General features: G+C 31.5%; 1 protein-coding gene across 2 annotated transcripts; it reads right to left on the bottom strand.

Annotated features, from left to right (window-relative positions):
* Positions 1-600: 600 nt before the first annotated feature.
* Positions 601-16,243, bottom strand: LOC146959492 (signal peptide peptidase-like 3). 2 transcript variants are annotated; one of them, XM_085741406.1, is made up of 14 exons: positions 15,923-16,243; positions 15,691-15,849; positions 15,076-15,181; positions 14,628-14,750; positions 13,732-13,889; positions 13,151-13,330; positions 12,111-12,145; positions 11,852-12,008; positions 10,232-10,285; positions 9,555-9,647; positions 9,080-9,222; positions 2,249-2,319; positions 958-1,041; positions 601-859 (listed from the first exon to the last, which is right to left on the bottom strand). In XM_085741406.1, exons 1-14 carry the CDS (start codon positions 16,028-16,030, stop codon positions 762-764), a joined length of 1,569 nt encoding a protein of 522 aa, XP_085597532.1. In that variant the 5' UTR covers positions 16,031-16,243; the 3' UTR covers positions 601-761. The 2 variants fall into 2 exon arrangements, 1 of the variants encoding a protein (XP_085597532.1); XR_015025019.1 differs by having other exon boundaries at positions 716-859; positions 9,084-9,222.
* Between the last annotated feature and the right edge of the window lie 693 nt (positions 16,244-16,936).

Raw genomic sequence — 16,936 nt, 5'->3', positions numbered from 1 at the left:
AATGTGAGTGAAATGGTTTAAGGTTTGAATTTCTATTTTTGTTGGTTGATGTTTGTGTGTATAACAGATCCGAGGCTTTTATACTTTCAAGGTTTTGACCTGGTGGTATTGGTTTGGGATATGGGAGTGTGTTTTACATCACGATCTCATGTTCGATTTTCCTGCTGTCAATTTGGGCGGGTTAATTTAGCTTCTTCAAAAGAAAAATATTTAAACAATTAATCCTAATACACCTATTAATAATGCGTGTTATGAAGAAAAAAAACAACAATGATATGTATACTGTATGCATCCATTAATCTCGTACATTCATTCGACATCTTGTTTTTCTTCTATTTCTCTCTTCATATCCTTTCATCAACTCATCACATATCATATCGTATCACTCCCTCGTATCTCCTTATCTCTCATGGTGTATATACCCCAAAATATGTACACAACATTTTCCTAAAAACAATCGTAATTACATGTAAACTACAATGCCAATTATATAAATCTCGTTATGGATATGTAAGAAGAAAACTTTAGCCAAAAACAATCAGTACAATGGTTATAATACTCCGAGAGAAACAATGGTATGAATGGAGGAGAGTACGAAGAGACAAAGAAAGAACGTTAATTTTCATTGATTAATTAATTATTAATTACAAGAGATATTCATGGAAGCCCAAGAATGAGTAACATGTATGTACACCTGGTAATTTTCCTATACCCATTGAATAATTCACATGTCAATTTCATTGAACAGCTAGCATGATGATTCAAACTTTTGTAGGCTCGCTAGATGAACTTGAGTCTGCATTACAATTCCAAAGAGACTTCATCTCACCTCTAATGCATCCCAATATCACAGTGACTCCTGTCAATTTAATTTGATAGTAATTCATTCAATATTAGACAAGCAAACTAATGAGAACCACACCGTATCTATCTAATCTAAAATGCAAAATTAGTTACCTAGCGTACATGGAACAAGGTAGAGTAGGGCAGGTTGTCCATGACCATTCATCATATATAGCCCCAAATATGTTAAAAAGAGGCCTGATACAAAAAACATACATTCTTTCATAACCTTAAAATGCAGCAACTTTTGTAAATACTACTAGAGTACAAGTATAAATTTTTGACCAATTAAATTCACGATCTAGAATGTCCTGAATATAATCATTAGTTTTAATGCTTAAGCAAGACATGAATAATGAATACATGATAAACATCAAGCAAATTTGTTTCATACTTAAGCATGGGGTTATTTCATTAGCATAAAGTTGTTAGCAACTCTAACCAACAAATGTTTAATAAATGTCATTAAATCCCATCATCGAATGTACAAGAGGTAAAGATAAAAGTGCGCATTTGACATAGAACCTACAAAATCATTTGATATTTATTTTTCTAATTAGTTGACAACATTATCAATATTAATAATTATTTCTTAACTAATATCCTTAAGATAATCGTTACTGTTTAATATCTTTAAAATACATGCATACACGTATTTAGTGAGAATAAAAGTTTGTATATGATATTTCTAATTAGTTGACAACATTATCAATATTAATAGTTATTTCTTAATTAGTGTCCTTAAGATAATCATTACTATTTAATATCTTTAAAACAAATGCATACACGTATTTAGTGAGAATAAAAGTTTGTAATCTCTCCGGTCCTATTTACAAGAAACAATTTACTTTTTAGATACATTAAATAATTTATGTATTTGGTTTAGGTTCTTGACTAGATACATACATTATTCAATGTATTTAAAAAGTCAATTTTCTCTTGTAAATAGGACCGGAGGGACTATATGATATATGAAGCACATAATCATTTGAAATTTACCTTTTTAATTAGTTGAAAACATTATTAATATTAATATTACCTTATTAACTACTCCCTCCGTCCCTATATCTAAGCACCCATTTGATTTTATCTTTGTCCCTAAATGTAAACTCCTTTTCAAAATTACTAGATGCATTTATTACTTTTTACCTAAAGATACCCCTAATTAATACTACTAATTTGTCTTGAAAGATGAATAGTCAAATTTAATACACATACAAACAAAGGTTAATTTGGTAATATTAATACACAAAACAGACATATTAATTACACTGAGAAAGAGTAGTCGTGTCCATCTAACTATATTACTCCCTTGCTTATTCCATGAGTTTTTATTGTTTTCCTTTAATACAAATACACAAAAAAGAAGAAAAAAATAGTGTGTTACAACTACAGAAGCACTTACCAAATCCATAGCCAATTACCAGCCAAAGAAAATATCCTTCAAATACCCCCTTCTTGTTATCTTTGTCGAATCTGAGATCATCAAAAGCCATAACAAATACATTAAAACCAGAACATCTTCTATAAGGCACATTGAGAGAGAAAAAAAACATAGATATTGTTGGGCATTAAAAAGTCTACATAAAAGGGATTAAGAATAACTAAGGCGTTTATAAGTGGTGTAGAGTTTGAATCCATTGGTTATAGTTTTTTTTTTTTTTTTTTTTTTTTTTTTTATCATGGTCCTCCATACTTAAGAATGGAAACTAATACATTGTCACATCACATTGTATTTGAACATATGCAATAACTCAGTTGGTATCTTAGACAGGTCCACGATCTAAAACAAACTATAATTTCAACTAAGACTTGAGACTCAACAACAATTAGAAAAAGGAAGGGATGGTATATACAGCCAAGCAGACTGACCCCGTTAAAAAGAACCCCTAAAAAGGAAGAAAAAAAAAAGGCTACCACACCACCAAGCTACAAACAAGTAAAATTAAGAAGATTCTTGTTTTGACTTGAGCGGGAGTCTTGAAAATTAAGAAATCCTACATATGCTGGATCAATATAAACTAAGGTGATTATTAAAGGTGGAGTTTTAAGTCCATTGGTCTGATGCTTTGGACCATGGACCTCCACACTTAAGAACACAAATCAATACACAACCAAACCACATTCAAATTAGACACGTGTAATGATCAAAAAAATATTAAAAAGTTATTTTATCACATGTAATCATCATGCTTATGCAAGAATATCAATCCAAACGACAAAAAGCTAGCAAGTTCAAAAATAATTAAATATCTTTCCAACTTGTTGATAAATATATGTGATCCATGTTGATAAAAAACAATTGAAGTATGGGAAACAAATTCATGTATGGAACATGGATCAGTAGAACACAATAATTACATGAATTTAATATGAAGTGTTAAATTGAAGTGATCAGATTCATGTAATTCATGTATTGAACAAATTCATGTATCAAATTCATGTAATTCTAAAAGTGATCAGATTTGTTCAATACATGAATTTAATTTATCAATGTTGATAAAAAACAGAATTATGGTAGTCAGTGACAATGGAACAGTAGAACACAAACATAAGATTTAATATGCAGTGTATTTCTAAAATTCTTATTCAAAATACTCAATAATTCTCCTAATAAGGATAATTTAAGGCACCACTAATTGGGACACTTTCTCGGGTAGGTGGTGAGTTAGTTTGTAACGAGGAAGAAAACTGTGTTAGAGATCCGAGAATACAAGCAAATAGAAGGAGACCAAATAACTAAAAAATGGAAGCAATGGATGTGATATATATGTGAGAACATATTGTTGGCATGTGTGTGGAAAAATTATTGTGTATTTCTTCTCCATCATTTATGAACTCCCTTTTTACTTTCACAATCGTTCTTATTCCATAGTTCTCCATTTTAATGGTTAATATTATTCCTACTAGATACATTAGAAGTCAAATAAAATAGTAGTCTTGTTCCATTTTAATTAAACCTCGTAAGATACTTCTATAGGTAACTATAGGAAGAGGTAGATGAAATCTGATGGATGAGAGTCAGGTCATAAGAGACATATGAAGACCTAGGAAAATTATAAGAGAAACTATCAAAAAAGATTTAGAGGTTAATGAGTTGAATCCAACTACGGTTTATGATAGAACATTATAGTGTAATTTGATTCATGTAGCCGACCCCACCTAGTAAGATAAGGTTTGGTTGTTGTTGTAAGATATAACTTCTATAGGTAACTCTATTTGGAAGTCCAAAACCTCCTAAATATGCAAGTCTTTTTTTAACATATGTATTAACTTGGACTTTTACGTTACTTGGTGCAGGTTATCCAACCTTACAATTTTCTCAAGTAATATATGTAAAGAAAAAAATCTGGAGAAAATAAAAGTTGTAAATGGAATTGTTATGCAAAATGTGGTAATAGAATAAATTTGAAAGTATAGTGAAAGGACGATCCTTAGCATAAAAAACTTAATATAAGAGTGATACTCATATCAACCATGAATGAAAAGATAAGGTAAAAATGTAGCAGCAAGATACTTATTTTTTGGTCTAAGGTTGATAAGTCCAAAACGTTTCTTGTTTGTTACTAAAAATCTTGTATGAAGTAAAGAGAGCAAGACTTCTTAGGCAACATCGTATGTTTTACTATCTGGTGCGATGGAATTTACGGTATTTAAAGGATAAATTCATGTTGTTCACGGTGAGTGTTGTGATGAATTCTAGGGGCGGTCTTAGTCTTTTTGGCCTCTTATAGGTGATCCAAGAGACCCGCAAGATGTATTTAGACATGCAAAGATATTAAGTGGTTTTCATATTTCATCATCCCTTCTAAACAGTAGCTCATTTCCCAACCATCATCACCAATTATATTGCACTTAAGTTTTCATGTACAACAACATGAAAGAAAAATTCTCATTGCCATTTTTGTTATCATTATCATGGACTCGTGATAAAATGATTCAGAACATTACTAAGTATTAATTTCATAAAATTTATTTTCCAAAGTTAAACCCAGTGTATCTATTTAATATAATCACACCTAACACAACCATGTTGATTTCCCAACCCGTTAGAGACAAGACAAAGATAAGTCACTAATACAATAACTTTAATATCAAAAGGAAACATATTTAGCAAAAATGAAAATGATGGATGCATATCATTAAGAATTTGAATTGAATTTTATTTTATTCAAATCTATTAGTGTAAGTTTTCAAGTTTACAAGGTTTATCTGGGGTTGTTGCTGTTAATTGTGTTGGAGAAGGTAAAAGGCGTGTCGGTGGTCTTGCAATGTTTTGGAAGGAAGAGGTTGAAATGGAGGTATTATCCCTTTCCTCTAATCATATTGATGTCCTAATTGCTATTGAGGATGGAGATGAGAAATGGAGGCTTACAGGGGTATATGGTTTTCCGGAATCTCAATTGAAGTATAAAACATGTGAGTTAATTAATAGTTTAGCATTGGTGGAAAGCACCGATAAGTGGCTTGTAATGGGTGATTTCAATATGATTCTTTCACATGACGAGAAGGAACGTGGAAATTTTGGTAGCTCCCAAGTGATTTCAATGTTTCGAGACACCCTTCAAAATCATAATCTATCTGACTTGGGTTTTGAGGGTGACAAATTTACTTGGCATAATAGACAAGATGGTGCTTCTAATATTAAGGCTCGCCTTGATAGGATGGTAGCTACACCAGCCTGGTCCTCGTTTTATCCTTCGGCTTCAGTGGTGCATTTAACCAGGTATGCTTCATATCATTTGCCTTTGTGGTTGCGACTTGTTTCTAGGAAGCCAAAGAAAAAACAAAATTTTCTTAAACTACAACGATTTGAAGAATGCTGGTTGAGTGGTAGTGGAATTTTGGAAGCAGTTAAGGGTGCGTGGGAGATGGCAGGGGATTCTATGTCTGATAAAATCAATCATTGTGAGAATGACCTTTCTAAATGGAGTAAAGATCGTTTTGGTGATGTTCCCAATCAGATAAAAATTACTCAAGAGAAGTTGGATAATCTTAATAAACATTCTCACGAAGAGGGAGTAATCTCTGAAATTAGAAGAGTGAAGGCTAGATTGAATGATTTGCTGGAAAGTGAGGAAATTTGGTGGGCACAGAGGTCTCGTGCTTTGTGGTTAAAACATGGAGATAAAATTACAAAAAAATTTCATCAAAAAGCTTCTCAGAGAAAATCTCGAAATTGGGTGGATACTATTTGGGATGACCATGGGAAAAAATTTGATGATGAGGAAGACATTGCTAGAGTTTTTAATATTTTTTTTCAGGATCTTTTCTCCACCAGTCATCCTGAAAGAATTTCTGAAACTGTGGAAGTGGTCAAAGATAGAATGTCAGATTCTATGCGTAGCATATTGGAAGCAGAGTTCACAGAAAATGAGGTTTTCTTAGCCACTAAAAACTTAAAGCCTCATGCTGCTCCAGGTCCTGACGGAATGCCTGCTTTATTTTATCAACAGTTTGGAGTATAGTTGGTAAGGACGTGACTTCTTTTGCTTTGGAGATTCTCAACCGTGGTGGAAATCCTGGTGACATTAATTATACTTATATTTGCCTCCTTCCGAAAAAGAAAAAGCCCAAGGTGCCAGGTGATTTTCGACCTATTTCTCTCTGCAATGTAGTTTTTAAAATAATAACAAAAACAATTGCAAATAGTTTGAAATTGATTCTTCCTGATATCATTGGAAAATTTCAAAGTGCTTTTGTAACGGGACGATTAATCACTGATAATGCTTTACTAGCTTTTGAATCTTTTCATTACATGAGGAAAAAAACCAAAGGTAAGAAGGGGTATGTGGCACTAAAGTTGAATATGTCAAAGGCATATGATCGTATTGAGTGGAATTTTTTGATAAAGGTGCTTCAGTCTATGGTTTTCACAAAAATGGCAGAGCTTAATTTTTAATTGCATTTCCATGGTATCTTTCTCTGTGTTGCTTAATGGAAGTCCTTGTCATAAGTTTTGTCCTCAACGTGGTCTCCGTCAAGGGGATCCTTTGTCTCCTTACCTATTTATCTCATGTGCCGAAGTATTTTCTGGGCTTCTTAATAAGGCACAAGAAGAAAAAAGTCTTCATGGAATTAAAATTGCTAGAGGGGCTCCAAAAATTAATCATTTATTTTTTGCAGATGATAGCCTCATTTTTTGTAGGGATTCTTTTCAAGATGCTCAAACCATTCAGGAAGTGCTTAATTCTTATCAATCTGCTTTTGGTCAACTTATTAATTTGGATAAATCAAAAATCTCTTTCAGCTGAAATGTACCTGATGAGCGTAAAATTTTGTTCCAAGGTTGGATGTAAATTAAGGCTGTTGAGTGTCACTCGAAGTATTTGGGGCTACCAGCTTTTGTTGGTAGGTCTAAGAAACAAGTTTTCAATTTTGTCCAAGATAGGGTGTGGAAGAAGCTGAAAGGTTGGAAAGAAAAATTTCTATCAACTGCCGGGAGAGAAATTTTAATCAAATCAGTGGTTCAAGCAATTCCTACGTATGTGATGAGTTGTTTTCTACTTCCAATAGGTTTATGCGAGCATATTGAAAGCATGATTAGCAAATTTTGGTGGGGAAGCAAACAAGGTGAGCGTAAAATTCATTGGATTAAATGGGAGACATTATGTAAAGAAAAAAAGAAAGGTGGAATGGGGTTTAGAACATTCCATGATTTTAACCTTGCAATGTTGTCTAAACAAGGTTGACGAATTATGCATAATGACGACTTACTGATCTCTCAATGTTTGAAAGCAAGATATTTTCCTAGAAGCACTTTCTTGAGAGCTTCAGTCGGTTATTGTCCAAGCTATACTTGGAGAAGTATTTTGCAAGCTCGTGTGGATGTTATTGAGAAAGCAGGACTTTGGAGAGTAGGGAATGGTCACCTAATTCATATATGGGAGGACAATTGGCTTCCTTATCAAAATGGTCACAAGATTTGGTCACCAAAACCTTCTAATTATGATATTATGTTTGTTTCAGATCTCATTCATGACGATATTCGATGTTGGAATGCTTCTTTAATTAATGAAATTCTTCAGTTGCCAATTTCTTTCTCTCAATCACAAGATGAGTTTGTGTGAGGTGCTTCACGATCTGCTATTTTTTCTGTGAAGAGTTCAAATCGTTTCTTAAAGGCAAGGCGTGAGGCACTTGTCTCCCATAGCTCAATGCAGGACATTGACCAACAAGTGTGGAAAAAATTGTGGAAAATAAAAAGTACTCCAAGACACATCCATTTTACTTGGAGGATTTTACATGAAAAACTACCACTCAAAAATGATCTTTTTAAAAAAGAAATCAGTTGTGATCCATTGTGTGTTTTTTGTGGGCAGCATAATGAAACAATTTCACATCTCTTTATGGATTGTCATTGGTCAAAACATATATGGTTTGCTTCCTTCTTGGGTGTGGTGTTCAATTCACATGATTCTAGGTACGTGCCCTTTCAAGAGTGGTTGAAAAGAATTATTATTGATGAAAATGAGGATATTATAGTTAATGTTTTGGCCTTGTGTTATGAAATTTGGTGCACTAGAAATAAAAAATGTTTTGAGGGGATTGAAATTGATGTGGCTACCACTGTACAAAAGGCACAAAGATCTATTGCTAATTTTAATAGTGCTAATACGGTGTTGTTGGAGACGTTAAGTGGAGGTCCAAACTTACCTATATCTGATGTTCACTGGACACCCCTTGATAATGGTTGTTATAAGCTAAATGTTGATGCAGCAGGTCCAATAGAGGGGGTAAGTGGGGTATTGGTGTTGTTGTGAGAGATTATGAAGGTATTATGGTTGCTGCTAGTTGTTGTCAAGTCTTTTCATTACCAGATTCAGAGGTAGCATAAGCTTTAGCTATGCGGAAGGGGTTGGAATTTGCAAAAGACATGTTTTTTCTGAATCTTATAGCGGAATCAGATGCTTCTAATGTGGTTCAGGCGCTGAACACTCATCAACAACATCCCAACTATGTTGAATCTATTATTGGAGATTGCATTAATTTTAATGTCTTTTTTCGTAGTTTAAGATTCTTGCATGTTAAGCTGCTCATTATCTAGCTCAATACTCTCTTCATAATCCCGATTGTATATGGATTGAAGAGACCCCACCTTGTATTTCCGTAGTCTTGGCTTTTGATTTATTGCCAGACTTTTGCTAATGAAATTTCATTTAATGTCAACAAAAAAAAACTTTTCAAGTTTACATATTTTCTGCATAAGATGTTGACTAAATAAGGAATGCAATACCTACGAGTAAAGGAAACAAGCAAACCAGGAAATAGAATATCTCCAAATCCAATCATGTCATAGCCACCCCAAGGATCAGAAGGACGTGGAAATCTCAAAAGCATGGGAATTGCTTCACCACCTGCTTTGTCACCACGAGCAACCTAGATAGCAAAACGTTAAACTACATATACCATTTTTCTTTGGTGTAACAAATAACTTATATTATAGAGAGGAGACACAAAGAAAATCTAGAAAGAAACATGAAAAGTTCAATTCTCGGATGAGAATGAAAAATAAAAGCTTAAAAACAAAATGTAGATATTTATAGCAAGATGAAAAACAAATATCAAATTAAAAAAAATGTAATAAAAGAAAGCAAAAAAAAAATAAAAAATTGGTTTGGGTATATAGTTTGAGAACTTGTATCAGAGGTCCAAAATGTAAATAAACAATCCTGGTAAAAGAACTATACAAATAAAAAAATATGACTTACCGTAATCATAACACTCTTCTGGAATATCACCGGGGATATGAATACCCAAAAGATGTCATATACAAATGCGCAACAAAGGAGTACAGTTGCAACCTAAGACATCAAATGCATATGAAAATGATGAAAAAAAAAAATTATAACTTAGGATCATAATTAAATGTTAGAAAAAATAGCCTATTAATGTTTGGGGAAAATGTGTTTGTTTCAAGTTTATCAAATTTATTCCTAGGAATAACATTCCTTGGAATATAAAGATGGGAATTTTATTCCAAGGTATTTAGGAAAAATATGTTTGGTTAACTTTATAATATTCCTAGGAACCATAAAAATAGGGATTATAATAGGTAACTATTTATGAATTTATTCCCATCTCCATGGGAACTTTATTCCCACCCTTTTCCTTGGGAAAATTTTTCTATTCCCAGGAACATTTTATACCCGGGAATAAAATTTAGTAAACTTGTAACAAACATAGGCATATATATTCCTATCATTTTATTCCCGGGAATCAATAAATATAACTTGAAACAAACACACCCTTAGTGCCTATTCTTCCTTTCGCCCTTTAGGGGAAAATAGCCGTTTTTGCGGACGACTCTTAGTGCCTATTAATTAAATGTTAGAAAAAAACAAATACGAAATCAAAATTATTAACAAAAAAAATGTCAATAATCTACCTTAATATTAGGCAAGCGAGCTAATTGCAACACTGTTATCATTAAACATATACCCTGTAAAGAATAAAGTCGTATTTCAAGTGAGTTATGTCAAATAAAATCAAGGGTTAATAGTGTTTTTCACCCTTGTAACATAGGCCATTTCCGTTTTTCGCCCCGATAAAATTTTCGGTTTGATTTGCGTCCTTGTAAAACTTTTTTTTTCCGAAAAACACCCCTCCTCCATCCAACTCATCAAATGCGCATATGTGGCGCTGACTTGTTTTTTTTTTAATTTCTATTTATTTTTAATTGTCCTCATCAGATTTTATTTTTTAAAATATCTGAAAATTAATTTTATAAAAAATCCAAAACATATTCAAAAAAATAATATTTTTTTTTCAAATATTAAAAAATCATAAAAAACGATAACATTTATTTGAAATTTTAGGTTTTTTATTTAAATTCAAATATTAAAAAAATTAGAAAAAATATTCGGTTTTTTTTTAAATTAATTCTTTTTTAAAGATTATGGAGTTTAATTTTCAAAATAAAAAAAAAGTTAAAATTAGAAAAAACAAATTCCAAATTAAAAAAAAGTCAAATTTTTTTCTACAAAAAAAATCTGGAAAACATTTTATTTTTAAAAATCTGGATGTCATATTTTTTTTTTCGAAAATTTTATTCCAGATTTTTAAAAAATCAATTTTGAAATTAAAATTTTAGAAAAAATATAAAATTTGGAAAATATTTTTCGTAATAAAAAAATTCAGTAAATAAAAAATTTCCTGAATTTTTTATTTTCAAATTTTTTAAATTATTTTTAAATTAAAATAAATGAATTTATATGATAATTTTTTTTAAAAATAGGCACAAATGCCACGTGTACCCTTAAAAAAATAAAAAATAAAATTAATTATACAGTCAACACGCCACATAACCATATATGCACAGTCAACATGCCACATAGTGTAGCACGTCAACAAATATGCACAGTCATATGGGGGAGGGGTGTTTTCCGGAAAAAAAAAGTTTTGCAAGGATGCAAATCAAAACGAAAATTTTATTGGAGCGAAAACCGGAAATAACCTATATTACAGGGGTGAAAAACACTATTAACACTAAAATCAAATAGATTCTATAAATATCTCATCATGAGTGAGTTGTAAAAATCATTATTGAGACGACAACAAACCATTTTTCAATGCGTTGTTGTAGAAAGTTTGTTATGGAATCAAGGAACGTATAAAATTTGTTAATGACAATACACAGTCACAAAAAACTTTGCTGGAAAAAATGCATTGTATGTGTTTGTGCATACATCAACATGTTCATTTTTAAGTATGTAGCCAAGAGGGTGAAATGTATAAAAAAGAAAATCGATGAAAGTATGAAGTCATCAACAAAGTTAAACCTACGAATAAAAATCAGTGCAACTTTTGCCTTTGTTTTTGAAAAAAAAAAATCATGGATTTGTCTTGTTTCATCAATTAGAGTCATTTAATGACATGTTTAAAGAAAACAAATTAAATCTCATACAATTATCAATATGAATAATATATTCCAAAGTTTGTTTTAAGTTTTAGTACATAAATTGCAATGATAATAGAAATTGTATGGGTACTAGAAACTTCCACTTACAAGAACATCTTGGCCAAACCATGAAAATGATGCTCGTCGAGTAGCAGCCCATATTATCGCAAATGCCACAGAGAATAGCAACACCACCAGTGAGAAAATAGAAATCTCTCCAACCATAGGTAAATTCACAATCTTCTGACCAAAATTGGGGCGTTTGCTACTCATAAATTTGAAAAACAAATGTAAAGTTAACAAGCACATAATATGAAAAAAGAACAACAATTTTACTTTTTATGAGAAGAAATAAGACATGTTATACCTTAAAGTGAGGGTTACAATACAATTATGCATCCCCTTAAAATGAAAAAAAAAATGCTTTAGTTAATGAAAAAGGAGTTAAGCAATTGTGAAAAAACTAAAACTCAAATTAATTGAAGTGACTAATTTCATATGATACATTTTTTTATAGTAAAGAAAAATCTATCCAACAAAAAAAAAGGAGAAATAGAGTCAGAGGCAAACAAAATATTCTCAAAAGAAAAAAATGTATACAAGCATAAACAGACTCAAGAACATAGTGAAGTTTCTCATTCCCTATGTATGGAAAACAATAATTCCCATGCAACTAGAATGAAAAAAATAATCAGATTTGTATAATATAAGTAAACTCGGAAGGGTTGATTGTCTGCCTGAAAGTTTGGTTGATCTCTAAGGACTAAGGGCCATGTTCAAACTTGAAGAAGAGAATAATCCAAAACTTTTTTCGCTTTCTATTAATCTTGAATGTCTCTCGCCATTGTTCTTCTCATCAATCAGAGATGACAAATATTTGTGTACAATGATTTGACAAATATTTGTGTACAATGATTTGTTGTTGTATTTGGAGACATTGTCTAGTTGTATCGTTTAGGAGAGCTTAGCTATTTAATTTGCATGATTGAACAATTATATGAATAACTTTCCTCATGTTTGTAGTTTAATTGGTGAGAGAGTAGTTAGTTTATGATATCCTATTTTCATCCGCAAGGTGACGGTATAAATATTTATTTGTGCTCTTAAAAGAACACATTCTCAAACATACACCAATAGTTTTGAAATCCAACAAAATCAATGTAATATAATTTGAATGGTGTATGTCTCTGTTTATTGAATTAGAATTATACACTTATAGTTTTTATTGTTACAGATCATAGACGATGATAAGGAATCAATACCTTGAGCAAATCATGAAATACATACATATATACACGTATACATATAAACATGCACACACTCACACAAATAAATATATGTGTGTGTGTGTGTGGGGGGGGGGGGGGGGGGGGGGGTAATAAAATCAATGAAATAAAGCTACCATACCTCAACACCACCAATGCAGAAAAGTACAATCAATATCCAGATAAACCAAGATGACATGAAGAAAAATAATAGCACGAGAAATGTAGAAGCCGTAATGACAAAGATGATAGCCCCCTTTGTATCTATGTTAACAATTTCGTTTTCAGAATCATTTGTCACTCTTTCAGCCGTGGAAGATCCCTAAAATAAAAAAGAAACACACATGTATAAACTAATATCCTTTAAGATTCAGTAGTAAAATAACTAAATAAACTTGCAATCATTAAACTAGATGAACACAGGATGATAATAAGACTTGCTTAGTGAATAATAACTCTAGTCTAGACCTAATAGTTAACTGATTGCAATGATTGATGTCTAATCATATAGTATAAGGTAGTCAAAGATGAAAGGAAAGGCATAATAGCATTCATGATAAGGCAATTCATTGATTGTAAATTCCCCATTTAAGCATCGTTAAAACATTAGTTAAATGAAAGTGTAACTTTACATCATGATATATCAAATGATTTAAAAGTCAATCCATAACATATTTAAGAAACTATCATAACTAATACAAATATAAGGTTACATGAAAAAACCTTGGGAGATAATTCATTATAGCGTTCATCAAGCTGATCACGAGCAGTTAAGTCTGACCATAACGAAGCACATATAACTGTTCCGACAGACATCAACCACAAACATCCAACTGAGAAATCTATGGTTGGACGAGTTGGAGCATATAGTAGAACTTCCACTGAAATGGGCAATTCAAAATCAACCAATTGTAAATCTCGTGCAAAAAGGAATCTAATAGAAATATATGTTTTTTTTTTTTTTTGTAAAACCTGTAATGTTTTCCTTTTAATTAACTTATTGTTTAAATAAGCTATGAAAAAATGCATGCATGTGTTTATGTGGAAGAGAAAACCCAGTGAAAAACGTGTTCCCATCAAAATAACACCATGTAGTGGCACTTGTTTATTGCTTTTGGTATTTACTTTATGTCTAATTTACAAGAAGTACTATGAAACAAGATAATCTCAGAAGTCTATGATCAAGTATAATAAATTAACACTTAGGTACAATGTATTCAATGGGGAGGCTAATCACTACAACTAAAGTTACTTAAATCAACACAAACATAGAAAATGGAGATTGAAGATGTATACTAAGTTTTTACCTATCACGTACTATAGTTATTATTATTTATTCATCAACCATACAAAGGACACATGCAATATAATGTGTGTGTGTGATTCCTCCTCATTCTTCAGCACATACGAATCAGAGACAAGAACATAATATACTCGCTACAAGATACATGTCTCGACACAACTAGTTCAATTAACCACGGGCTCTCTCTCTCTCATATATTTCTTATCATGGTTAAAAGAATTATACATTGAGACAACATAATTGATAAATAAGTGCATATGTATTTTTCAAATGGTATATAAATTCGAATAGAAGTTTTAGAAATTGAAATCCCAACCTCTTTTTCCAGACTTCAAAATTTTGTTGAGATTATCTATCACTTCCTCTGTTACTTCGACAACTGGAATTGAAATGTTTATTTTTTCTGTGGTATCCTTGGGGCAGTCCATCTCAACAAGCTCTGAGAGAAAATAAAATATAGATAGATTTATGGACAAAGTACAATCATGGAAAACCTAGTTAACAAAAATGAAGTAAACATTTAAAAAGAACATAACAAGTCAAATAGCAAATAGAAATGCTAACAGATTCAGTTTTTCATTGATTAATGTATTTTTTAACTAGAACTTAACATGGCTACCATGAGAATTAGTAGTTTGGAAGAAAACGTGGGCATGAAAATGAGGATAAATATGATTTGGTGCTGGGAATGGGATGGACAATATAATATGCGAGATGAAACACATTTGAGTGAAATGAATGGGATGTATGGGTGGGGAAGTTACTCTCATTTATCATCAACACAGCAGTAGCACCCACTGACTGTGATAATGTAGCTTTAGTTGTGTAGTCACAGTTACCACGAACACAAACAGCAACTGATCCAGATAACTGCAATGCAAAACACAACAACCACGTTGATTCGAAAAATAAAAATAAAAACCCTAAAACTATTTTAACATTTTGTTTCAGTCCCACTAAAAAATTTCTTTGGCTTTTAGTCCCTCATAAGTTTTCCAGCACCAATTTTGGTATCTACTTTTAAGTCAACTCACGTGTAACATTTGAAATTTCAAATGAGATTTTGGAGGAAAGGTTAGAATATATAAGAATCTCACCCAAAAATTCATATTTAATTCATCCCTAGTTAAAAAATAAATAAATGTTTGCAAGAGATAATTTTATAATGTACTTATAAACATAATGTGAAGAAAAGAAAATCAAAATTTACAAGGATAACTTAAAATCAAGGATCAAAAGTGGTGATAAATTTTTTGAGGGACTAAAGGTGAAAAAAAGGTTTGAATATTTATAGGAATTATTTAAATTTAAATAAAATAATGATGATAAAAGATGCAATAATACACAATAGATTTCGAAAAAGAGGATGAGAAAGGCACCTTGGAAGTTGAAGGAGAACAACAGTCAGCGGGAATGGAAGAAATGAGAGGATATTTGAGAGATTGATCGGCAAGTTTAGGCAAAATAGAGCCAAATTTAGCGGTCATAGCATTAAGCATGTCACCTTCTTTGCCATCAACCCAATTCTTCACTTTAACCTGTAACAAATGGTTACATACATATCCTTCCTTAGAAATAAAATACTAAAATACAAATAATAATAATAATTACCAATTGCGTTTCGTGATTGCATGCGGCGTTGTTGTCATCGGCATTTGTTGTTGCGAACATGAAGGAGAGAATAAGAATGTTTGCCACCAAGTGCGAAAACCACCGCATTATTATTATTATTAATTATTAATTCAATTCAATTTGCTAGAGAGAGAGAGAAAATGATATATTAAATTAAACTGTGTTGCGTTTGGATTCCTTTTCCCTCTCTCCCTCCTCTGACTCTCCAATGGGTTTGGAGATACAACCAACCATGCCATTTGTTTGCTTTGCTCCCTCTCATCGTATCAACGCCAAATTTGTGGCTCCAACATACAACCTCACATTCATTATTGGATTCTATTCTATTTCTACTAGACCATGGACCCTACTGCGATGCACGGGTCATTTAAATTTTACTAATTAAAAAAATAGAGTAACATAAATTTCCAATAATTTGTGCTATTTTATAGGTAATTAAAATGTTATTGAAAGAATACAGTACAATAACTTTTTTCATGTTACAATTTTTTTGAGACAAAATAATAATCTAAAAGTATCATCTTCCAGGAATAAAATAATTAAAGTAATAATAAACATAATAACAACCTTTAACCAAAATTAACAACAATAATAGTATATACTACATATAAAAGGAACACGTGTTTTGAGCTGACTTTATCACTTTCGATTATACCATTAAGCAAAATTTATCCGTAAAAAAGCTATGTTGTTGGCGACGTTAAAAAATATAAAAATTTATATATATATATATATATATATATATATATATATATAGTATATATTTTCTATATTTTTCTGGGGATATTTTCTATATTGTTGGGATTATTAAAAAAGATAAATGTGATTTGGTACGATATGAAAGTTTAAAGGCTTAATAGCAGTTTTTGCCCCCCAACTTTTACGAAGTTGCGATTTTGACCCCCTAAGGAAAAAAACTACAAAACCGCCCCCTAAGTTTTGCAACTATAGCAGTTTTGGCCCCCCAATGCCAAAAAAAATAAAATAATAACA

The sequence above is a fragment of the Medicago sativa genome, chromosome 1 (genome assembly GCF_051527215.1).
Source record: "Medicago sativa cultivar Bolivia chromosome 1, Bolivia_mono, whole genome shotgun sequence".
Taxonomy (NCBI): Eukaryota; Viridiplantae; Streptophyta; class Magnoliopsida; order Fabales; family Fabaceae; genus Medicago; species Medicago sativa.
Note: the sequence above shows the minus strand (reverse complement) of the source record. Positions and strands in the feature narration are given on the sequence as shown.